Raw genomic sequence first — 26916 nt, 5'->3', positions numbered from 1 at the left:
AGTCACGTGCAGCAAACCATCGAGGTAAACTGGGTACTTATATGGGGTTTGCCTAGTGTTGAAAGTACCTTAGATTATCGAATCCGAGTAACGCCTGAACAAATCGATCAATTGTCACACCAACTATGATCATCAACTGTGGTCCCTACGATCATCAAGAATATATACACCTAGCGATTATCTATTATTCCAACATTAATTCCCTCGGTCAGTTGGCAATGAATAATCATACGAATATGTCCAATGATTGTTAAAATACCACTTAATAATCATCAACATCAAAGATATTTTCAGACATTTTTCTAATTAATTTAATTGTTCGTCTAGAAAATCAATCAATTTGTCAATTAAATCAATTTTTCGTTTAATAATTTTTCAAAGCCACATTTTCAATTACAGCTAGTTATTGATGTTCTAATAAAATAGTTATAATTAATTAACAAATAAATATCAGTCTTTGCAATTGCGTTTAGCATTGAAAAAAAGTTATAGACGTTTAAAATATATCTTGTGTGGCATTAATTTGTCTTCTCTATTGATGAAAGAATATATAATAATTTTTTAAATATAATAATTAATCGCAGTTTTTTGTTTTAATTTGCAATCTCTTTGCATACACTGTAAATAATACTATAAAATTATATCAACCATAAGTATAAGATTATACGATAAATAATAAAAATGTATAACATAAACATAAACAACAATATCAGCGCTGATTGTAGTTATTATAATAATTGATGTATTAATTTTACGTATTAACTATTAATTCTTAAATTTATCTGTCAAAAAGTAACCCTTGATACTTTTTCAAAAAATCTTCAATTTTATTTATTTTCTTTTTTTTTTATACAAACCGCTAATAGAATTGATCATAAATAGTTTATAGTTTTGTTGATCGTAAAGGTCAAAATTAAAAATAAAATTCCAAATTTTTAGGCTTAGATTGGAGTATTACGAACAGAGCTGCGCGGTCGACAGCATGACGAAGAAATGCGCTGGCCCAACTTCGGAATGCAGAAAAGCGATGCTAGGTATTCTTGGCACCGATCTTCACACCAATTGCGCGTGTAAGGGTACTGAGATCAATCAGCTTTACGGTTGCCTAGGTTGGCAACGGCTTCTCTGGGTGAATCCTTGCGTAGGTAAGTGACAAATTGTCTCTGAGGCATTCATTACTTGCAGTCTCGCTTACAATAGTAATTTGGATCAGGCTTAGCAATTTACTATTTTTTTATAGATGATAGATATATGTAGATAAAAAACATTTATTTAACTCAAAGTTTACTTTAAACTATGTTGATGCACTTATAAGAATATACTAATACTTTTATATTTCAAAACTCTTTAGTGTCAAAAACGTGAGATTTTTTAAATATTATTATTATCCGTATTGTATATAATATTATATATTAATGTTAATAAAATTGATTTCTCTGTCTTTTTATAATATATCGTTTCTTTAATATTATAATTGAAAAAGAAAACAAAATGAAATTTTGCGTAAAAAAAATTTATATACTATATGTATATATGTATATACATATACACATACAGACACACATATGTGCATATATTACTTACAATTTTTAAACATTTATTTATATATTATTTTATATATTTATATATTATATATTTATATATTATATATTTATATATTATAATATAATATATTAATTATATTTATACTTTATAATATTGGGACAAAAATAATAGATATTTTTTAATTTTTTATAACAAAAATAACATTTCTTTTCAATAATTAAACTATTTGTTAAAAAGTAAAAATATTTTGGGCAAGTTATTCGCAAAAATATAAAAATTAACTTAAATCAATATATCGAGTTATAGGAATTAAATAAAAATAATCGGATACTAGCCGGTGTAGGAATGTTAATTAATGCAAACTGACAGTATATTGTTCTAAAGTTTAATTAATCTTTGTAAATGTTTTATCTCGCAGCATGATTTTATCAGAGTAAAAAGCCGCGTGACGATATCGGCATTCGATTCTTCATTAAAATGGCATTTCAACGAGCGACAACGAGCGTATCTCGTATCTGTTTAATCTTTGAAAAAATATTTTCATTATTTATTATGGGAATAAATTGTGCTCAAAATTAAATAAACTTATTATATTAACATTAAGCTGTATCCTCTTTTCTTAAGTTTATTAAATTTGACTTTAATAAAATTTAAATTAAACTGAATTTGATGTAAATAACTTATCTAATATTAAAGATTAAAAAGATACAATATAAATTATGTAAGAATTAGTTAATAAAATGTTATTTCTCAACTTTAATTTAAATTATCTTATTTTAAAATGAGTTTAATTTAGCTTTTAATTTGTTCTTAAATATTCAATATTTCAAAATATTCAATATTTAATACTTGGAATACTTTATTAGAAAAATTATCTATGCTAGTTTTTTTTCCGTTATAAATCAATATACATACAAACATTACAGTGCATAAATAGCATACAACAGACAGAAAAGCTGCATGAAAAGCTGCCGATGCACTCGACATGATGCATTTCTAGAACGTAGTAGGAGATGCTATTTCTTCGTATCTAAATGACTTATCTACCAACTGAATACAGCCCATTGCACTCATTGTGCTTTACAACTCGTTGGGGTCAAGAAGGATCGATAAGGGCCAACCTGTGTCGTTTGTTCGACCGGTGTAATTGCAATTCTGCGTGTGGCATCACGGTGTATAACTGCATGGACTGTCGTAGATTGTTAGAGATCGTCACATCACTTGTCCTTTTGAAATTTTTATGACATAATTTGTTGATATATTTTATATGGCTGTTTGATATATGAGAAATTATTATTATACATATATTTATAATTATTTATTCTGTCAGTACATTTTTTGCACAAATTATTGTCAATTTTTACTCGTAATTTATATCTTAAAGAAAAAAAAAAAAATTAGAATTGGGTCGCCGCCGTTTCATGGCAAATTTTTAAATACTGATAATATAATCTATTTCGCAAAAATTAAAATTGCAAGTTGCTACTGCTGCTCATAAAATATTATTACGCGCATCTTACGTTCCCTATTATTGCTGTACGGATCCCGTGAGAGGAGAGGCGCGATGCAGTGCCCCTTGAAAGTGTAATCACCCTGGAGTCCCTTCCACAGTACCTAAAATATTTCACAGCAGCTGTGCCGCTGGCGATACGGGACCGCGCGACTTTTCCGATACTTTCATACTTTCGCGTCGGATGGCTACACGTGTACATTCAACTGCAATTTTACAGGCTCTCCGTTCGGCACTTTATATTGCTTAGCGGTTGTTATTTGCGGCCACACGTCCGTTTCCTGGTGCGCGCGAGAGAATGTATGAGAGAGAAAGTATTAAGTTGAAGTTACTTCAAGGCGACGATGCCGATTAGAGTCGACAGTTTTTCGTACTGATTATTGCACCGTGAAATGCTATAAAAGAAAAAGTTATGACAAAATTTCTCTCATAAGACGCAAAGGTTATAATGAATAATTTTATACAAAAGTAATAATACGCGAAATAAATACTATGATAAAATGTATGAAAGAATTTGAATTAAGAATTATTTAATAGATACCTTAAATGTGGAAATCAAATTTATTTAATAATTTAATGTTGCAAAAGTAATGTCGTTTTTATACATTTTTATATAAAAATATATTCAATAATATACAGAGTTTCTAAATAATAATAGAGTTGCAAAAAATTTTAGATGATTCTTTGTCGAAAATTAAGGGGGATCTTTCATATAAACATATACTCCTATATCCCTCCCTGAAAAGTTACACTAAAGGGAGAGGTAAAAATTATACTTTTTTTTTTTTTTAATTTTAGACAAATTTAAAAAATGAAATGTGAACATTTTCCACTGGTAGAAAAGATATTTATTAATATTTTTTTTAATTTTCCCGTATCGTTATAAGAGAATGAAACTAACAACCTAATCAATTTTTTATTACAATTTTTTTAATGAACCTGTGAGCCTTTAAAATGAATGTGATCATTTAAAAATATGCAGTAGAAAGCTTGATTTCTTTAAAAATTTTTTTATTTCTCTCATTTTTTTTATAAAATCAATAGTTTTCAAAACAAAAAAATAAAATACATTGTTATGCAGAGCACCGTGCTAAATGGCATAAATTTCGAATTACGAGAAGTTGAATTTTAGAATAAAAAAAGTAAGCAAAACAAAATTATAGTAAATGTTGGAAGAAATGGAAGAAAAACGACGTAAAATTATAATTAAAAAAAAACCTAATTTTTCCTTCTTTTTTGAAGAAATATCTCCTCAGGGAGGAATATAAAAGTATGTGTTTATGTGAAAAACCACGCTTAATTTTCGACAAAGAATCATCTCCTGAAATTTTTCGCACTTATTTAGAAACACTCTATGTAAAATCTTCTCCAAAACACCAAAAAAATTATAATCTACTTCAATTTAATACAAATGAAAATATATTATGAATAAAACCTATAACTTTTTTTAAATTGATATTAAAAAGCTAATTGTAATTATATAATTTTATTTCTTCTACGATCTTGTCGGTCTTAATCGGTTTTGTTTCCTTAATTCGCATTGTTTCAAGTATGTCGTCCTTAATTACAGTTGAATCGCAGAAAGATTATCACGCGCGCAAGAAACATCATCATTCACGTACGACAACGACGACGACGACGACGACGGCGACGGCTATCGCGACGACGACGGTGAGGTCATCGGCGAGCATGACGGCAACCACCGCGGTCGAACAAGCGGAGGATAATCAAATACCGGAAGTGACGAAGTGGCCGACCACCGAACCCATGGAAACTTGGGAAATCACAACCACTACTATGAGCACCACTTCTACTACTACTACGACCACTACGTTGCCACCACGTGAGTCTAAACGCACCGAAAGATTATTAATTTCCTTTACTAAAATAATTTTCTAATAATTTTCTAATAATTACTTTATAATAATTATTCCTAATATACTTTATAATAATTATTTCTAATAATTAATTTAGTCGGATTCTCTCATTATGTTCTACTATTAAATTTTAATTGATTGCTTGTCAAGTTGATGCAAATTTTTGGATTTATGGAAACACATTTAATATTGAAAAATATTATACATAACTTTTATGAGAGAGAATTAAAATGAATTAAAATAAAGTATTCATATAGACATATAATTGAGGTATAAAAATTTATTTATATAAATCTCATAACAGATTACATATAAATTTAATAACAAAATTAGATATCAAGATATTATAAAATTTAGATGAGAATTACATATTTAATGTTGAAAATTGAATTTATTAGAAAATCTTTTAAAATCGACCGCAGTGCGGACAAAATCTATTTATACTCTTAAGACATTATTTCTGATTGATAATCCTTCATCTTATTATTTGTCAAATATATATTTCTGACATTTTAAATTTTGAAGCTCTTGGTTTGCCAATTATCATATGTATTTTAAATATCTAATTTTTTAATTTAATTGGAATGTTCCCTTTCTTAAAAATAAAACTCCGCGTATTAAAATTAAAAAAAAAGAAACTGTTTTTAATTTTTTTCATCTGCCGCATCGAGAAACAAATTAAGTAAATCGCCTGCGGGCGTTGGAAAATGCAATGGAAGGAGAAGTTGATAAAAGGCCGGAGAAACAAACTGGCAGAAAAGACAGCTGCTCTTACTTATGTTACTCTTTTCTCGTAGGCTTCTGCGTGGTTCAAAGGCCGACACATAGCCACCAATACATAAGAGAGGGCAAGGGCAAAAGGGTAAGTCGCTAGCAATCTCGCAAATTTCTCTCGATCGTTATTAGTGATAAAAACCACCGTCGCTCTCGAGGGCCAACGTTCGTGAGACAGAAAGAAAACAAGGGTTTTTGTGGTTGTTGCGCACAAGAGAAATTTTACTATAAACGAGCGAGTCAAACGCGATTTTTTCTTATATATTGACGTCACGATATTGTATCTCTTTGACCTTTCTCGTCAACAAAAAATTTTTTAGAAACTTTATAAAGAAGCTATACATTTTTCATAAGATCAAAATTTTCTCATGCACGCAAGGAATATATGACAATTTATTAATTTTTTTTTTTTTTAATATTTTTAGCAATTGTTTCGATACATTTACCCACAGATATATGTATGTATGGTCCATATATGTATATATATATTATATCTTATAATAATTTGTATATATATATATATATATATATATATATATATATATATATACGTAATTTATAAAAATATAAAAATTAAGTAAAGATTATATTTTTATCGTAAAACAAATATCATACAATGTTATAAATTAAAAAATACCTTATTACGTTATATGTCAAAACTGAATAAAATAAAAATCCACATATCCTTTTTATATCTTTAGAAGGTATTTTTTAAAAATGTATACACATTGATAAATAAACGTATTAATTATAATGTATCGCACGCATTAATGTAGCTGTATCGTGAGGACGAGCCCGAATGCTCGGAGCTCTGTCACTGCAGCGAGGGTGAACAACTTGTCTGCAACACCATCTGCGTCGATTCGTCACCCTGCAAGACGGATTTCGCTTTCTACAACCACGAAGCACCGGCTTATCAGGCACATCGAGGTCCTTGCCTTTGCTATAGCGGTGGTTTCATATGCATGCGGCCTTCGCCCGGTGAGCGATCATCTTTCTCATGATTAATATTATTAAATGAAACGTCATTTATTCGAGCGACACTTTTATTGGACTTTTAGAAGACGCAAGCATGATTTTCAAATCATTATTACATTCTTTGTAACAGTTTATGCAAATTTAAAATTTAGACAAATTAAGATATGACTGATTTATTTTTTAGTTAAGCTGATTATTAAGTATCCAATAATTACTTTGTATAATTTATATTGTATGTACTCAATAAAAAAATCTTTTTTCTCTTTTTCTTTTTTTTCTAAACTCTGACCGCAAGATGAAATATAACGATTTTGAAATGATCCGACATAGGAAACGATTTCTCTTCGCGCTCCATAATACCAGCATTGTATTATTTTCACAGACACATACAATATACCGCACGGGGTTTTCATGTTCCTGGGGTACAGCGAGAAAGACGAGACCTTATTGAAGCAGCACAACAATGTAACCGTGCTGGACGCGGTATCATCTCTCGACAATTTCATGAGAGAGGAAGTCAATAATCAGGTGAGAGACGTCGCCTCTACTGACCGTTAATTTTCGCTGGATGACATTTGAAAATTGTTATCCCTTGGAAAACACCGGAGAGAAATCTCACGACTTAGTACAGAAATTCGTCGCCCAAATTTCGGAATCAAGATTATTTTGGAACAATCTGCCATGCGAATGCGACGCGCGACCTAGAAAAGAATCTAAAATCAGTCGATTATTCCGGAGTTTATTACATCTCATGTTACTCGGTGTCGAGGAAAACGGTCTCGTAGAGAGGGCTCCGGAAAATTCACAGAATGCAATTAATGCGCAGCGTCTCCGATCGGAGCGCGAAATTCCGATAATGAGAAATGTCAATGAGAAATGTAATAGCTCGTCAAACTGCGCGTCGATTAAAAAGTAAATCGGGCAGCGCGGAATTTAATAAATTCCGTCGCGCGGTACATCGCGACGGATGACGCGCCAATCTACTTACCTACCTATCTATCGAGGCCAATTCTCGTCTTCCATTTACAGACAGTATGCACGCTCTTCTTGTACAATGCGACCCGAGAAAACGTGATTGCAGTAGCACGGCTTGGGACCGACAATCCACCCTTAAATAGCAGTCAGGCTCAGAATCTGCAGCACCTGCTACGTGTCAAGGTAAGCGAATCTTGGATGGACCTTTTCGCACTGCATACGCGAAAATTGAAAGCTTTGGTGGGAGAGCTGGATAAGCCCACGGGGATGAAATTTTCGAGAAATCGCGAGATAAGGAAACGCGTGTGTTATCAAGAGAGAAATAAGTGAAATAATATTTTATTATTTCATTTATTATTTCTTCTACATCTGAACAAGTATATAAGAATTTTTTATCATCACTTTTTTAGATTCTACACTTGCATTAAAACAATTTAAGCTTAACGTGATATACTGTTTTTTGGAAACTTGGAGTTTTATCTTTGTACATTGAAAGATAGAAAGAGAGAGAGAGAGAGAGAGAGAGAGAGAGAGAGAGAGAAAGAGAGAGTGTACATGTTAATCAGAATAAAGATTTATATTTAAGTAGAGATTTATGTATTTTATTTGCTTTTTATATATTTCATTATAATTAATAAATAATAATTCTTATAATTAATAATTAAAAAATTTATATTAATATTTATCATAATATTTATCATATTAATATTTTGAATTTAATACATATACACATACGACATCCCATATAAGACAAAGAATGCTATTACTTAAAAAGTTTACAGCACAATATATTAAAAATATAGCAAGAGTAATAACATGCAATCCGATTAGAATGCGTAACAAGCCAGTAAAATGTGATATAGTTTCATTTTCTCGTAGTTACGCTTTATTATTCTTTTCTTTGACGTTTATAAAGAATTATAATTAAAGCCAAAGGAACTGTTATCATTCTTAAATCAGTAAGATTGCAACTGCAGAGGTGAGTTTATAGGATATGCGAAGATCCTGCAACCACGCTGGCTTCAAGAAAAGCTTCGCGTGAACGATAGCGATTCGATGCACGCGCGTGCGTGCACCAGACAGGAAGTCGGTGCGAAAGGGCGATGTATAACGCGTTCTCGCAAAAGTTTTAATTTCCCCAAGCAAATCTCGGCGTCGCTCGAAAGAGATTATCGCGATTAATCCGCTTGCCAAATTTCACCCTTCGCGCCGCGATAGATCTTGAGCGAGCGCACAGATCGCCAATCGATCTCCCTCCGGTGGATTATTGCACGCGATAATGCAGCCTTACGCGTGTCCGGAACACATAATGCGCCCGCTTAAAATGCACGCAGGGTAATTAAAACTCTGTGATTCATGGCCGGCTCACATACACAATGTCGCGATTCAAGTATTTATAACGGCTGATTAGAAAAGTTTAAGTAACGATTGATTAAAAATTAAACTGTTGATTGTAAAAAAAAACATTGATTGGTTAAGTGATTGAAAAAGTTATTATAATTTAGAAAAAAAAAAGTTTTTAGCAAATTAGAAGCTTCCATTCACTGACAATGAACATAAAATAGGTGAAAAGTTTTTATGAGTGTTTAAAATAATAATTAAAAATTATATAGGATTAATAAAAAATCTGTCGTTGTTTTAACAAATTCTTAATATATTTAATAATATAAGTCATTATATATATATATATATATATATATATATATATATATTATTAAATCTTAAGTTTTAATTTATATTTAAAATAGCTTTTACAAACAGTTTAACAATCAAGTTTAATATTACAATCAAATTTAATATTTCGACATAGTAATTTATTACAATAACTGTCCATATGAAATAACAAAAAAAAAACAATTAATAATAATGATATTTATTCACATATTGAACATAATCATCAAAAGCAATAATGAATTCTCCTCTTTGATTAACGTTGCTTGCAATGAATATTCAACGCGTAAGAGATTTTTATAATCGCGAATTTTTATCATCACGAAAAATTTGCACGGAAAAAGGATGGATCGGTCGATGGAACAACACACGCCAATTTGAATCCAGAATACCTCCATCAAGTTGAAAATGGACCAGCGCTTGATCACAGATTGGAAATCGCCCCGGGAACCTGTACAACTGTGTAAAATGCGTGCTACGGGTAGAAAGCAACGCGCATTTAGTGACATACAGGGTGTCGAAGAGATGCATCACGATCGATACAAAATGATATTGGCGGAAAATTACACACCATTCCGATTTTTAAAAGGTGCACCAAAAACACTGATGAAAGAATATCTCAACGCCATCTCATACGTTTGAGAGAAAAGCACGACTAATGAGTTTTAAATATATCATAAAACTAAATCTTGGGCTGAAATAATTGCAAATTTGATAGAGTACATTATTTCGAGCTAACATAATTTGGAAACTTGTCCAAAAAACATCTTTATATAATATTCACAAAAATTATAGTAAACTTGATTTATATTAAATTGTAAAAAATAATAAAAAGATATAGTGTTCTATTTTATTTTCACCAATAATGAAACTTGATAATACGTATATAATTAATTGAAAGATTTTATTTAAATAATTAAATAACACACTTTTAAAATTAAATAAAAAAGGAAATTATATTTGTATTTTAGTACGAATAATATCAATGTTACTTTGTGGTTGATAACTTCATAGAATATCCGTTAGACGGCTTTAAATAACGGTTCGATGGAAAATGTCTGACAGACTTACAAAAATTCGTTTCTGCCGTTTTTGCCTGCAGGAGAGATGACGAGTTTCGTATAAAATTCCAAATAAAATGGGCAATTATACGGTAGATATATAAATAAATAGATTGAGAATCGCGCTAAGCAACGATCACGAAGAGAAAAGAGTTTGAGGAGTTGAGTTAACTTATTGATCTCGTGAGATGACTGAAAGAATTCTTTTTAGGGAGAAGATTCAAGCAAAAATAAGAGAATACAATTTTTATATAATCTTTTTAAATTAGTCTTAAACATGTCGGAAGATAAACATTGTTATTTATGAATAGCAATTATTTTTAATAATACAATAGAAACATTATACATATGATTAAATTCAATTTCGAGCAAATGTACTTATTATATACCGTGTATTTTTAAATAGTGAAAGATTAACAGTGTGTTTTATTATGTTGTGTAAAATGGCATTTAAAGATATCGAACTATCAGATCTATTCGCGCGAGGTGTATCTAAAAATTTTCAGATTCACATAAGTCTCTCTGGCAGTCGGCCCGTAGTTCGTTCCCAACATCATCTCGTCTCCCTTCTCTCTCTAAACCCATGAGGCTCGTAACGGCGGCGCACTGCACCATAGAGAGCGAGGGGTACGGAAACTTGCATTTTCCCTCGGCGTCACTGCACGCAGCTACATACGTCATAAAACTTTGCTAATATAGCGAAGGACCGCGGTGCCGTTTTTGCGCCGGTGACTCGAAATCGCTCGTTTCTCTCTTACCAAGTCGGCATTTATCTTACTTCATCATCTTTCACTTTTTAACCTTTTGCGCATTCTCTTTCTCTCTCTCTCTCTCACTTTTTCTTTCCTTTTCTCTATCCAATGTCGAATGGGATTTATTTTGTAGCTGGTGTAGAATTTTACAATATTTGTTATTTAAATCATTATTTGAATCACCTAATCGTTTACATAAGTCAGATGCAATCAAGTAAGTTTCTATTAAAGAGAAAGTATTGATTGTCTTTAATTGGAATTATATTAGATATTGCTTGAACAATTTTATTTTTGCTTGCTTTATATGAATATTGATTCAATTGTAATTGTTGGATAATTTGATCTAATTTGATACCATCGTACTTTTAAAATTTGTGCATCCAATTATGTATTTTCTTTTAAACTAGTTATAGTTATTAAATGCTTCTATTATAGTTATAAAATATATCTTTAAATAATGTTTAATTTATAAATTGTCGAATTTGCTTCTACTAAATAAATAATGAAATCGATTAAATTAGTTTTTAATTTAATTTCTAATCTTTAATTTTTATCAAATAAATATTTAAGATACCTGTTGTTATTTTAAACACTATAAAAATAATTTAAAAATTTCTTCCAAAACTCTAAAATTATTATCGTATTAATAACTATTGTTTATCAAAAATGTGTCATATATTACTGTATTTATTTATAATTTATGCATTTTTCTTTTATATATTTGATTAGCACAATTTTTTTTTCATTAAAATAATTATCTGTTGAAAAATTATTGCATTTTTCTCTTTATTTTTGGAAAATCTTTACATTAAAGAACAATGAGCTAAAACATTGCCTTAGAAATGTAAAAAATTACCTTGCGCGCTAACATAAAGACAGATTTCAAAATCTCGTAAATATCGTAAGTGAAGTTAACGAATTATTCCCCTGGGTACGGAATGACACTACGATCTTTATTCAGTGCGACGCTTACCCTTGTGACGGTGCAGTTTAATCCCATCTTGCAGCAGTTCGAGAAATGGCAAAAAAGCCACGGTTTCCCGACGTTCCGCACCGTTTTTCAATTATGCATTCGCATATTTTACCGGAATGCCTTGTCGTATTCAGCGACGAACGCGACGACAGCTGCCGGACTGCATTTACGAGGTTAACAATAATTCAACGCCACACCATCTTTACGGCGCTATACATCCGGTGTTTCCGTGATATCCACGAGTATGCTTGTTACTGTTGTTCCGATTTTATGCGATGAAAGCTTTAGATTCCCGAAATTGTCCAAAGGTTCGCGGTTTTGCCTTTTTTCGCAACATACATTTTAATTAAATAAATATTAATATATTAAAGAATTGTATATACTTATTTTAATGCGCATATAATGTTGCAAAAAGATTAAATATATTTTTTTATCTCTCATTATATATATATATATATATAAAATTTTGAAAAACTTTTACCAAATTTCTAATAACTTCTCTTTCGCAGATTGTTAGAATTTTTTTATAAATGTCGCGTATTTTATATACTTGTACAAGAAGCAATCATCTGATCAGAAAAATCAAAATGTAGAGCGTTCTATTCGTGGATATCAGAACAGAGAGCTAAAAGTCCAGGAATAGAATACTCCGGCATGTCCTTTTTAAGAGAGTTCCAAAGAGTTATTTTGATGCTATTGTAAGGATCTTTGACCTCTTTTCTTTATTTTTTCATTGCTTATTGCATCAACCCTTCATATTAATATTAAGAAGGAAATAACAGACAAATTGGTGCTTATTAGAATCTGAGTTTAAGTCGACAGGATAGCTGGGCATGTTCAACACCGCTAAACATCACTCGCGACTGCAACAAATTGCAAGAAAAAAGACAAGGTAGTTTTTACGACGACATGCGAGAAATCGAGTGCTTTGAAAGACAAATCGCAAGGAAACGCCTGTCGCGTGAAGCAGCGTACAAAGAGTAGTTCTATCTTACCTTCTTGCTACTATTAATCCTCTTTAATTATTAAGAGAAATAATGGAATAATGGAAATTATTTCAATTTAAATTCTTAACGATCTTGAACAATAATAATTATAACAAATTATTTTTATATCGCGAATTAATATTTTGTTCCATTAACTAAAATCGATAATTTTATGAACAAATCTTATCTTTAGCAAATTTTATCGTTCTTAAAGCATTGGAAAATATTCAGTAACACATTCTTTTAGAATATGTTTTTAATTAAGAAATATCATATTATTTATCTTAAGGATCTAATGAAATAATAGTATATTTGTATATATGTACAATTATATTTTTTTGAAGCATTTTTAAAAAACAATGTTTTAATTTTACTTTCCGCCATCGATCAGAAAGAAAAGAAAAGAAAAATAGCAAAGAAAAGCTTCTTAAATGACGCATAGAAATTCAATGAAAAGTCATGGGAGTTTCGAGATCGATACTTGGATGCGGAGTTGAACACGACGGGAAGGCGAAAGGAAATATGAGGGGAAAGGGTAAGGGGAAGATATAGGTGCCTTTATTGGCCTTGTGCCATTGCTTGCTATCTATATGGAACACCTGTGTCTGCCCGATGTCTCGAATCACGACAGATCGAACAATGGGAGAATCTTAAGACAAAAAAGCGAACAAACGATAGTTCTGAAACGAAACAGAAAGCATTGCTACTTTGTCTCTAATTCAGTTCGATTATGTTATAAAACTTTAATAAAATTTTTATTACAATAATGGAAAGATTATGACAGAAACTTTATCTTCTTGCGTTTTTATCTTTTTGATCGTTTTTTTTTTTTTTTATCAATAATAACGATAAAAATTTCGATATAAATCACATAAGTAATAATAAATTACAAAGCAAGTTTTTATCTTTATTTTGAGATTGATTTTTGACACTCCATCAAGTAGCGCATGACATTGTCTAATTTAGTGCATTTATACTATGCGTGAGTCTTATAATTAAATGATTTGAGATTCTACAATAGACGTAGTATCGTTGCAGTTTGCTGTTTGTCGCTCGACCGAGATAGGACTTGAAATGCTGGTCTGTTCGTTTGCGTGATATCGTCATCTTCATTCGAGATAAGGTCTCAATACATTATTAGGTCGACCTATCGAACAAGACCACGTAACATCCTAACATTGTCGGCGCTTTGTGTAACGAGAATGTCGATGTAAACACGCGCGATAGTAATGTTACTTATTTTTTTTTAATACGTATATATAAAATTTATAAATAGTATTTAAATATATATATATTTTATTATAATTTTTATATACTCTTTTTTTTCTTTTGAATAATAACAGGAAATAATTTAAGTTGTATTCTTTGAAATAAAAAAAATAAAATTGTTAAGCTGTTTGATTCTGGAGATAAAAATAACTGCAGACTTCTTGAGAAATTTTAGAAATTATAACATTTACATAACTCTTGAAGACAAACAAGTCTCCATGATTAAATATTTGATAATCTGTATTGAATGCTAATTCTTTTATAACTCCATAAAAATAACAATTTTTGGACCTCTGTCGTCATTCACGAAATGTTAAATATTTCAATTGTACGATATAACCAGTTGTATTCAAAATGTCGATTTATAATTTAGAGGCATTCCAACTGTGTGTCATAAAGAGATCGATCCAAATTTTATTATAGAGACGAGACACAGAGAGAGAGAGAGAGAGAGAGAGAGAGAGAGAGAGAGGACGAAGCCCCAAGGCTTCTTACGGGCTTCATCAAAGATGCATGAAAGTGTCAAACTACCCGACATACTGAGTGACTTTCTTAGATTTTTGTATGATAGAAGAAACGAGCTGCATAGCGATTGTCGACTCCAATGTTCATAAAGTCGTTGTCGATCTAGCATGTTAAAACGATATTAAAAAGTTTGCTCATTAAACTATCTTTTTATAATATATCTTTTATTTGACTAAATACTAATGTTTGAATTAAATAAATATAAAAATAAGGTAACTAGATAATTAGAATTTAAAAACCTTTTAACTTATCTTTAAGATTTTGCTCTATATTTTCTTTAAATATTTGTACAAAATTAATCACTCTCTCTTTCTCTCTCTCTTTCTGACATCTTCTTCCTGCTTCCTTCTCTCTGGCTATTTTTTCTTCCTTATTCTTATCTTTCGTGTAATTTCTCATTAATTCGGATTTGTCAGAGTTTGCATTAATCCGCAGTGACATCTTACATACGGCACTACATATGAACGCTAGTCTGGATTTCGTTATTCGCTTTAGCGTCGCGACACCCGAGAGAATGACAATGCTGTGAGACGACGCGCTTCTGATAATAGCTCTTTACGTATTGCCGGGCTGCCAATTTGACGAGAAGAGAAATGACTTGTCGTCACGGCTGGCGAGACACGTTTTCGCGCTACGTGTTCACGCGAGCATTCCGCTCACGCGCCGCGACGATCGCTTTCGACGCGGTTCCTCGGCGTCTATCAGCTCGCTCTGCAACAGCAAAAGACGAAGCAGAAAACTGCTTGTTATCAGTCTCTGCTCCGTTCGAGCTGACGTGCGCAGATGATCTTTCAGCTGAAGCCATCTTTGGCGACTTCCAACTTGCACAGCATATCAGATAATATTATTGTTTTTCGATCACTTTGATACACAGATAAACCTGTATATTTTGAGCACAAAAATTATAAATAATATAAATAATTTTTAGAATTTCTCGACTTTGCAACAAATAAAATCTCACCGCTAGAAAAATTGATAAAATATAATTACATATCTGGATAACGATTGAAAAAATAATAATTAACAGCGATTTTAATTTTGCTGTGTCTGAAAATTTTGTCGAGTGAATCTCTCTTAAATTTTCGAATCAATTCTGTTCTAAGATATACCGAGGCTAAACGAACTTGATGTAAGCAAAATCTTCTTGCCGGCTATAGTTCGACAATGTCGAGACAACAGTCCGGAAGGCGCGACTACAAAGCGAAAATCAGAAAAGAGTGATCTTTCATTTTTAACGTAGCGTCGATGCTTCGGGCGTTTTAAGATTCTGTGAAAGACTGGGAAAAAGGGAGTTTCTTTGATACAGTCGACTCATCAATTTTAATCACACTTTAATATCGAAATTTGACGAAATACTGACAAATATACGTGTTGTATGTAAATGTATATAATTTCACAATTATATATAATATTCATTTTCTTACTTACAATAAAAATAATAGTATAAATTAATGACTTTCGGAAGAGATTCTTAATTGTCCAGACTAATAAAAAATAAAAAATTGAGATACCATCCCGTCTTTTTCATTATTATTATATTCCGAAGTAATTATATCTATTTAAGAATCTTTTTTATAGTTGAATAATTAACCTTGATAAATAAATAAAAATATTATTATTTCTCAATTTTAAAATAATAAAAAGATTTATAATTATTTTTTATCTTGTACAATAAAAAATATAATTACTCTCCTATATCTTTTTATATTTATAGTATAATTTATGGTATTTATTTCTTATACATTTTATTTTTGACTATATATTTCTTTTCTAAGAGTTAAAAATAATAATTTTATATAAAGAAAAATAAGCATAACACATTTTGTTTTACAAGATTAACTATTTTATTTTGCTTTACGCTCAATATTCGTTCGTAAAAATGCTAAGTGTCAAGTAACTCTTCTCGCTTTGAAGTCTGAACAGTCGATCTTCGTGAGAGTATACGAAATTTCTCTCTTCCATTTTTAGAACAGTTCAACGGAGCGCCGACGCCTCGAGGGCTTTAGAGTTTAAGAACGAACACGCGGAACAACGGGAAAGAGCCTTTAACACGCAAACCCCTTATTTTCGTCGATTTAAAGGGAAACAACTCGTGCAGGCTGCAACTGGCAGTGTCGCCCTTGCAATTTTTGAATCCTCGAGCTCGACATGCAATTCTTTCGAAAAGAATGGATTTTATTATATATACACATATATATACACACACATACACATTTAAAATGAATAAAAATGTTAAAAATAATATAATATATAAGTGCAGATTTCTCCTTTCTTCTTTCTCGTACACAATATATAAGTACATAAATAAAACATTGACGATATCTAAAAAAAAAAAGAAAAATAAGGATTCTTTTTCTCTGTCATAAATTATTATATTAAAATTTGTTTTTAGTCTGCAAATTTGTTTTTTTATATATTTACATATTTAACTGCATATACATGAAACACATGTTAATGTCAGAAAACATCGGTAATTATGATACGTGATGTGTAATGAGAAGGTTAATTAGAAAACTAGAAATTAAAATTTTGGAATTTTGGAAATTTTTTTACGTAAAGAATATTCGCATAAAAACAGCCCTATCAATGTGGCCGTCCTCTTTTTTTCTTTAGGAGAATTTATTACCGCAACACGTTACTATCTTTTTTTCCTGTCGACTACTTTTGGCTCATTTCGTTTACTTTAAAAGTTTTCGCTCAAGCTATCGCCACAATGTGTTTGCACGTACTTATCTACCTATCGCTTGCAACACGCTCAGCAACGATGCGGGCCGCTTTCGTGCCAATTGTTTTTTGGGATTAATGCGATTTCGGCTGCGGCTCCATTATGCAAGATACCTTTTCAGACAGTAAATTGGAACAGGATTCGAGAGCGAGGCAATTTGCCGGCGCGATTTTTTTTGTTTCTCCGCACAAGCATTGTTCACGTGTTTGCGGAACGTATAACAGAATATTAAAGATAATATTTTTATGATAATATAATACTTTAATACTTTAATATAACGATATTGTATATTTTAATCAGAATAAATTTATATAGTATTATTAAATTAAACTCGAGAATTCTAAGACAAAGTCTTACAAATAATAAATAATAAATAACTTATACTTAATAACTTCAACAGGAAGTATCGACGGAAATTATCATAATTTTCTACTTATTTTTTCTAAAATTTTTATTTTGCTTAATCTTCTAATATCATTTAAATTATTACATAATTTTAATAATATAAAAATATCTATCTTAAATAAAACGTGTAATTTATATGCTAAGTAATTGTTGGTGAACGAAGATTTGCATTGTACAAGTGAATATGGCGACTCAACTTGATCATTCGGTTGCGATCGTTCGCAAATCCTCTTATTCACAGACGCTTTCTTTGATCGAAACATGGCAAAGCCGATAATGCTCATTATGCAACATTATACAAAATTTACGCGGCCACGCAATGCAACATACACCGTAACACAGACCATAATTAAACGTTACATCTCTCGAATCTTGCACTATAATCCCAACATCCGATCATCAGCATTAATGCGTTGCAAATATTTACGATAACGATGACAGTTTGTTTTAACAATAACATTTCTAGTGCAGTAAATAAATCAAATGATTTATATCTAAACTGCAACTTTTGTGTGAAATTTATTCAAAAATTTACAGATAATTTTGTAACAATTGATTTTTTTTTTACAGAAATCTTACAATTAGTAAAAATCATGTATGCATAATTCTATATTTTTATGCAATATTTAAATGAGTGAATTTTATATACTTTGTAAATGTATACACGAAAGTGTCGATTGAGTCATATACGATTTATGTGTAACGTGTTAATAGGGCGTATATCAGTTAGCACATATGACAGCATGAATTTAAATTGATTAATTTTAAGAAAAGATTCCATTTGTATATTACTAATTAAAAGTAGCTGAAATATATTAATATTTTATTTTTAATTTTATTTTATTTTTAATATTTATATATTTCCTAACTTTATATCACCATTTTAATGTAACTAAAAATGCAACAAGACATTTTCTATTATCAATATTAATTAGATAAAGAATTGATTAATAAATTAAAAATAAGAAGATTTGAGACATCATGTTTATTCGAAATAATTTCTTATAGGCAACAGTATTTTGCCTGTTTTGTCTATTTTTAATTGCAATCAATTTGTTGGCTTCAAAAAAATTAGTCATCACGGAGACTTCACTAAAAATATCAAATATAAGTATTCAAGGTGCATGAATAAGTAAGTCCCGTAAAAACTTTTTCTTGTATTTTAATAATTCATAATTCATAACAGTACGTGCTCGGAATTGAGATGGATTTAAAAAATTGAGAAGAGGAAGTAACTATATCTAGCGGTACGAAATTACTTGTATTGATCATAAACGTTTCGCTCTGAAGTCGAAGGGGAACAGAACTTTCTCTATCTGTATTATCAAGAATTGCTAGAAATATTGTGACGAATTAGGATGAGTTGTCGACACTTCAACTACTTACAAGTAGCAAATCCTCTTAGCCCCTTGAAGGGTGAACGCAAGGGCTTTTAAACCGGATGACGATTAGCGTCGACGTGTGAGAGATGTAAGATTCGCCAAATCTGGCGATTACTCGAACGAGTGAAGATCGTTCGCTCGCAGGAAAAGCAAAAGGAAGATGGTAAGAAGGGAGTGAAAGGTGAGTTCCGAAGAGAACTGAAGCCGAGATTTGTACCTTCGAGTAAGGACAGACGCGGAAAAATGAAAGATCGTTGAATAGTCGAAGTCTCCGCTCGCTTCAGTGAGATATAAGATGAAATATGAACGAAGATCCGGTTAACGATGCATTCTCTAGCAAGAAAAAGAGACGTGCTCCTTAACGCGTAAGCGTTGAGGGTTTTTTCACGTGTTAGCATTAAACGTAGGACAAAATATTATAGAACAAGATATATTTTATGTTTTAGAACTTTTAAAGATCATTTCATAGAATTTTATGTATTTTTCGGGTACATTAAGCATAGAGATACGCAAAATTGTAAAAAAATAGTTAACAAAGTCATAAATTTATGCAATGAAGAATAATCTATATTAAATTATGCGCAATAAAAAAGTAAAAATTACTACATACAGATTTTTATAAATCATTACGATTCTTATGTAAAAAATATGGAATAATATTGTGAAACCATAAGTTTCTTGTCACAGACTGTTGTATTACTTTTGATTTCATTTTCCGGCATTTATAACCAAGAGATAACTTGATATTCTTAAAGGGCCCCGAAGTGCGTCTCCCGAAGGGAGAAACCGCTATCGCTTTTCGCGAGCGTTATGCTCATTTGCATTGCGTGACGAGTCCGCTTTCCGCAAGCCTTTACGTGTTATAAAGCCAGGGTGCGTTGCATGTCGTTACTCCCTCTCTTCGAGAATCTTTTTTTTTTTGTTCTCTGTCCTTCTTCCCTCCTCGGTGACGCTTACCCGTTCTTATCCTGGCGGATTTTGCTCGCGCAGCCCTTCGTCCTTTTTTTTACGTCCCTTTCTCCTAACGAGCAACGTCGAGCGAACTTCTCGACGTCGTTATTGATTAAGTGGCCACACGAAAGCGCGCTTGGATTTTTTAATAGCAAAATTTTTATTGGCGGCTGACTCGCGACGGCAATTTTCATCCTCTCGACTCGGCGGCGACTTAGACGGCGAAAAATTCCAAGGCACGAAACGCGACGCCACGTAATCGCACAACTTAGGATTTATCGCTATTTTTAATGTCAAAAAATTTTGTTGCCATGCGAAATTTTATTATATCAAAAATTGTTTTGTTGTTTCTAATGGTTCTAATTTTTTTGCACACTGTTTTATACTCTCTCCTTTCTCCTTTCTCTCTCTCTCTCCCTCTTTCTCTTTCTTTTTTTTTTACCAAATTAATAATAATTTAAATATAATTATTATATATATGTAATTATTTATGAAAAATTATGATAAAAATTTTAGAGATAAAATAATACATATATATATATATATATATATATATATATATATATATATATATATGTGCTATGTATTTATTTACAAAACATGCAAAAAAATTAATTAACCGATAGGAATGCTCGAAAAAAATATTGCTGAAAGAGAAATTTTTGAGAAGTACAAATAAAAATATTACAATTTAAATTTTTCGCCACTATGTAAAAAAAAACACGATTTCAGGAGAGAAATCTATTATTCATTCCACATTTAATCATTACAAACTAACACAATTCGTCATAATCATTTATCATCCATTTACAAGTGGTGCTACCGTCATTTATACATAAATTCTGTATCCGAGAGTATTATATATTGGAATGTCATTGTTTCGTCATTGTAAGTTACAATTATCATCTTTGAGAAGTGACAGGTACAAGCATTCCCCGTTATCGAATGCATTTGCCCGATTGAAAGGGCAATCGGACGAGATCAGCGTCCGATACCCTCCCATAGAGGGATCACTGTTATATAATAGATCTACCTACTATTAACTGCATACTGAGTGTTCCAGAATTTGCTTTAATTTTGCTGATAGTACATACGCTGATTGATTTTTCACGAAAATTTGGATATCATATTTTTCCGCGTAATATTTATATAAATGTTTAATTTAAATATTATTTTTTGTAATAAATTTTGTTCATGAAATATATATTGTTTGAAATACAATTTACGTAAAGTAAAATAAAAAAATATAAAATATTATTTTTTCTTTATAAAATTGTATAATTTGTATAAATTTGTGTAAAAGTTAAGAGCATTTAAATGGTTTAATTGCTTAAATCTGCAAAAAATAATTGTTTATTAAAAAAAAAATAATAATTACTTTTAAATCAATCAAAAAATTTATAACGGAGAGAAAATCTGAAAAAGTTGGGGACACCTTGTATATCTTACATCTCTTTCCCCCTTTCCTGTCAACAAGCACGTTTCCACGTTTTGACGTAATCACTCCTACATTCAGAAATCCAATTAGCCGACCATTAATAAGGGATTCCTCCTGACGGAAGAGATAATAGTATCTGCCCCATCGTCAGCTGCAGTTGCACCTGCCGGTGCACTGCACTGCGTCTTGCACCTGTCTTCATTCACGCGGGGATAAATGGCCGATCCCGTGACGACGCCAGCTGTAAGGAGAACCATTAGTTTCCGGTGATCGCGAATTGAGATCGTCTTTTGTAGGGAACTGCACAATCATGCTCGAGTCTTAGTGTTGCACTTTAGCTAGCGACATTTCTTTGGAGCTATTGAACAATTTCCTGCTAAGATAAGCACGATTACTGCAGCTTAATTTCATTTTATGCTACTTGGAAAAAGTCTGACTAATTTTCAACTGCACTACTGAATATAAAGATTTTCAAATTTTTATTTCTTAAAATTTCTTATTTTGCTTTCTAATAAATTCTTAGACCATTATATGACATATAATTAACAGTTTCGACTAAAAAGTAAACACTGTTTAATCTCAATTTACTTGAAAAAGGCTGATTAATTTTAAATTGTACTACCAGTGAAAATAATTCTGCAGTTTATTTCTCTGATTATCATTTCTTTATATTTTTATTGTATTTTTGATTATACTTTTTAATATTTTTACTGTATTTTAATGTTTGTTTTGACAATTTACAAGTATAACAGTAACTTGACAATTATCTTGGAAGTTATATAAATGTTATTTCAAAAATTTGATGTGTGTATTAAAATTTATGAAAATTTAACATGTTTTGAAATATTGATTGCTTTTAATTTTCATTCTACAAATTTATTACATACAAGTTATTTGACGAAAAATAACTTTAATAATAATTAATTTAAAATTATTTCCACTTATGATCGTTAAACATAGCCTTAATAATTTTCATTTTTAAGCCGCTTAGGATCGCTTACACTGCGGATCCTTTGTGGATAAATTTAACATTATTCGTAGCAGACTTTCTAAAATTAGATATTTATGTAAATAATTTATTAGCTTTCCCTGTATATATTTATTCATGCATTTGCAAATATCCGAATAATTGTATTAGCGCGTATCTGCCTGTAAAGCGAAATTATTTCAGAACACAATTTCGAAACGCGACGTAATACGGATGTACTTCTAACCATGGATTAATATGGTAGAAGAGGCACGTACCGCATAATACAAGAGAGCGTAAATTAGAACAGCCATCGAGCTGCCGGTGAGTTTCGTCGTGTGGCACGGTTCGGTATTAATTAAAGCATAACGTTAAACAACCAGCGTAAACAGCGGAATGTTACATTCAGCACGAAATCGCGGCAACTCACGATCAATTTGATTAGGTCGATCATCATTAATTATTTCAATAGGATAATGAAATTATTATAATAAAAATATTTTCTTGAAGAAAAAAATTAATAAGCTAACAATTGTAAAAAAAAGTTGAATAATCAAAAATTTATTAAGTCCTACGGATATATGAAGGATGTTATTGTGTATAATTTTGTATATTTATTGAGCAAGTTTTATTTAAAATGTCAAATACTTCTAACATATGATCAATTAAAAGAGCATTATTAATTGAAAGCATACATCATAAATAGAATTATTATTGTTATGCATAATGAAATCATTTTTATCAAATATCCCTATTAATTAGTTTAGCCAAGAATAATTCAACATGAACAGAAATCTCTGTAAAATTATCTAATTTAAATTTTAAAAAAGATTTGAGTTTATTTAAGTTCACTAAAATCTCTGTTGAATTATTTGGTATTTCCATTGTCGAACTGATTTTTCGTCAAAGAAATAAACGATAATCTCGCGGAAGATCATTCTATGTGTATTATATATGTATGTATCATTTCATGTTCTGAGAGGCAGGATTAAATAAAATATTAACCAGGGAAAAAATTAAGCATGAGCTGATATTAAAGCGCGACAAGAGATAAGCAGAGCAATCCGCAAGGTAAAAAAGTAGGAGTTACATATCCGTGGCATACAATACTGTTGCGAATCTGTTGGATAATCCCGATGGAAAAAAAAAAACCACGCCACACATTTACATTCAAAGCTGGATTATTCTGGCAGGAAAACTAAGCACACACGTAGCAATTAAAAGCCTCTCCGACTTCTCGTCGTAACAAAATTATGATGATATTGCAAAAAGTAAAATAAGTAACCAGCGACTCTCACATACTGAACCATTCTATTTAATGCACAAATTATACAACGCAGAGCTTTTAAACAATGAACTCGTCTACTTACAATCAAAAATTCTTTGCAGAGAGCTATAATTTTCAAAAATTATAAATTTATATATTATATTATATAACAACTATCCTCTCTTTTTATTTGCTTACGTAATATTTATAATGTTTATTTTTTTTATACACATATTCTTTTAAATTATAGTATTTAAATAATAGAGGGTTAAATTGCGAGAAGTAATCAAGTTGAAAAGTGTTGTTTTTTTTATGATTTTTATACCGTTGCGACTTAAACTATTCCTAAATTTTATAATAACTTAATTCTATTTATTTTGATGCCATTTTACTGCCTATTGATGAAAAGAAACCGCGGAACATACCGAGAATGTGTTTGGCCAGGTTTTTAGGCTAATTGAATGGAATTTGCGCGAAGCAGTAATGACCCAAACACGGCTGGACAAAAGCCCAGTGCAATAATTCATTTTACGTATTGGCTCGTGCTAATTGTAGTCCTGAGTTTCTCGCGCGTTGCGGGTTAATTACTGAATATACAGATACGCTGCAATGTTCGCAATATCTTTACTGTTGCATGTCACAAATATCCCACGAAATACAAGTACCTTGAAGAAAATACAAACAATCGCTTTATGTAAATTTCAGAAAAGTAGATCTAATCTAATATGTAAATATCAGATATATTGTCGTAATTATAGAAATTATTTAAATAAATTTTTCATTTTTTCTAAAAAATAGACAAAATTTTTTTTTTATATTAAGATTATGGAAATGTTGAAATTATTTTTTCATTTAAATAAAAATGTATATAATTAAGTTTAGAGTGTACATTTTTAATACAAATTGTTCGAAAACGTATCTCAAATTAGATAACTCATGCGCGTGTTCTTTTACATGGACACCAAAGATATCATTCGTCGAATTCGTCGAAAGTTTCATTCCACGCTGGAAGCTACGCCTGCTCGTCACGACGAAGTTATTCGCGCAAGATTCCAGCTTCCACGCGGAATTTAATCTCATTGAAAACCTCGCTCGGCGCGAAATGAGCGGACGAAAAGCCGGCAACGAGAAATCTGGTCGGGCCACGTGGCGCACCAGAAAGATATCACCAAAAATCGCTCCCAGCTTCACGGATTTCTACTAGCCGGAAATTAAAGATTCAACGAGCCGAGGGTAATTTTGAGGACGGGGAACAAGGATCGCGCGTGGAGGGTAGCGGGAGAGGGTTGAAAATGGAAATCGATGGCGAAATCGGTCTGGGAGAAAGTAGAGAATGAAGAAAATGGGAGTGGGAGAGTATATTCGACGTCGTTAAATCGTATTTGAGAGAAACTCGAATTCTATAAGAACAACTATTGATAGTGAAGCGGAAGATATGTATGTTCTTGCGGAGATTATACTTTTGCGAAGAGAATTTATTTGGATCATTGTACAATTCAGAATTTATATTATAATTTTTTTTCTGCTTTTTTTATATTTGCATATCTTTTCTAATCAAGATACTTTTTCTAAATACAAATCTTATCGATTCTGATCAACCCATTTCTATATCTTATTAATCACAATATCTTATTGCCAAAATGACAACTTTGAATATAGACAAAATTACTTAAAAAGATCGATTTTTATTTGTAATATATGCTTTGATTCGAGAATAATTGGTATTTCTTCTTCTATTTAAAATATTTGTGTCGTAAATGTGTATTGTAAATAAAGTTTTTGATGTATAAAATTATATGAAGAATATCGAAAATAAATAAAAAGCTGCCCTAAGAGCAGAACGTATATGTGAATTTAAACGAAAGCAGTCTACGAATTCATATTTCAATTTTATTGGAACATTAGATATCAAGCAATGATATGATTATCCTAATAGATATATAGAAAGATATTCTCGATTAAATATTAAATGAATGCCAAATGTCAAAATTTATAAAAATAAAATCCTCTTTGAATTAATATTGCTTTAAATTAGAAATTTTTTTATAAAGGTATTAATCGAGATACTCGATTTGCAGGAGGAGTGCGCGTCAATGATGCAAGATCTCAGCGACAAGATCAACAACAAGCACCACGAAGTGCATTCGCATCCGCTACTCTCGATCTTCAAGATGGCCGAGGTCGAAATAAAAATGCCATACAGTAACGAAGCGGCCGTCTTCAGATCATCGTTAGCCCTTCTTGTCATTCTGCTGGCAGTCGGCTTTTTCGGTTCGACGTGTCTTTTCGATTCGTGACAGGGACATCGAGACACTGTAAGAAGTTTATATCGAATGTCTCCCTCGCGAAGAATTGCCACGTGTCGCGCGCACGCGGTTATTGCGACTTCGACAGCGGAGTCTATCTTGAGGAAGGAGGACTTGTGGCCTTGAAGGCCACAAAACAACGAAGAGAAGGATTTTTCGCCTTCTTGATCATCGTGCTGATCTATGTCGTAAGGATTGATCGACAGATCTGCACGACGATTCCTGCACGTTTTTTGCCGATCACGAATCGCTCATCGCGCCATTTAAAATATTATTAAATAATTATATAAATGTTTAATAATATTTTTGTTACTACTACCTCGATATGCAGTCTCATCGAACCTCGTTCTTAATCCTTTAACAGTCGGGACTCGAATAATTCCGAATTTAATACTGGAAAATTTAATACTGGAAAGTATAATAATTGTATAAAAAGTTATTTTTCTTAGAAGATACAAAATGCTAAATTTACAAAGAGAAATGCTCTTAACTTTAGCATATTCATCTCTTTATTTTTTATTTTTTTTTTTTTTATTTTATTTTATTTATACAGTTTTTGCTATATAATTATATAAAAAA

At 31.1% G+C, this 26916-nt stretch overlaps 1 protein-coding gene across 1 annotated transcript in view; it reads left to right on the top strand.

Annotated features, from left to right (window-relative positions):
- The window catches only part of LOC126854268 (uncharacterized), a 136950-nt gene extending 110357 nt beyond the window's left edge, over positions 1 to 26593 (top strand). The window contains 7 exon segments of the mRNA XM_050600847.1: positions 940 to 1145; positions 4626 to 4898; positions 5730 to 5794; positions 6483 to 6687; positions 7067 to 7212; positions 7714 to 7842; positions 26110 to 26593. Coding sequence (XP_050456804.1) covers positions 940 to 1145; positions 4626 to 4898; positions 5730 to 5794; positions 6483 to 6687; positions 7067 to 7212; positions 7714 to 7842; positions 26110 to 26328 — 1243 coding nt within the window. The 3' untranslated portion in view covers positions 26329 to 26593.
- The last annotated feature ends 323 nt before the right edge of the window (positions 26594 to 26916 follow it).

This window comes from Cataglyphis hispanica, chromosome 1, assembly GCF_021464435.1.
Source record: "Cataglyphis hispanica isolate Lineage 1 chromosome 1, ULB_Chis1_1.0, whole genome shotgun sequence".
NCBI lineage: Eukaryota > Metazoa > Arthropoda > Insecta > Hymenoptera > Formicidae > Cataglyphis > Cataglyphis hispanica.
This window is presented reverse-complemented; position numbering and strand designations above follow the sequence as displayed.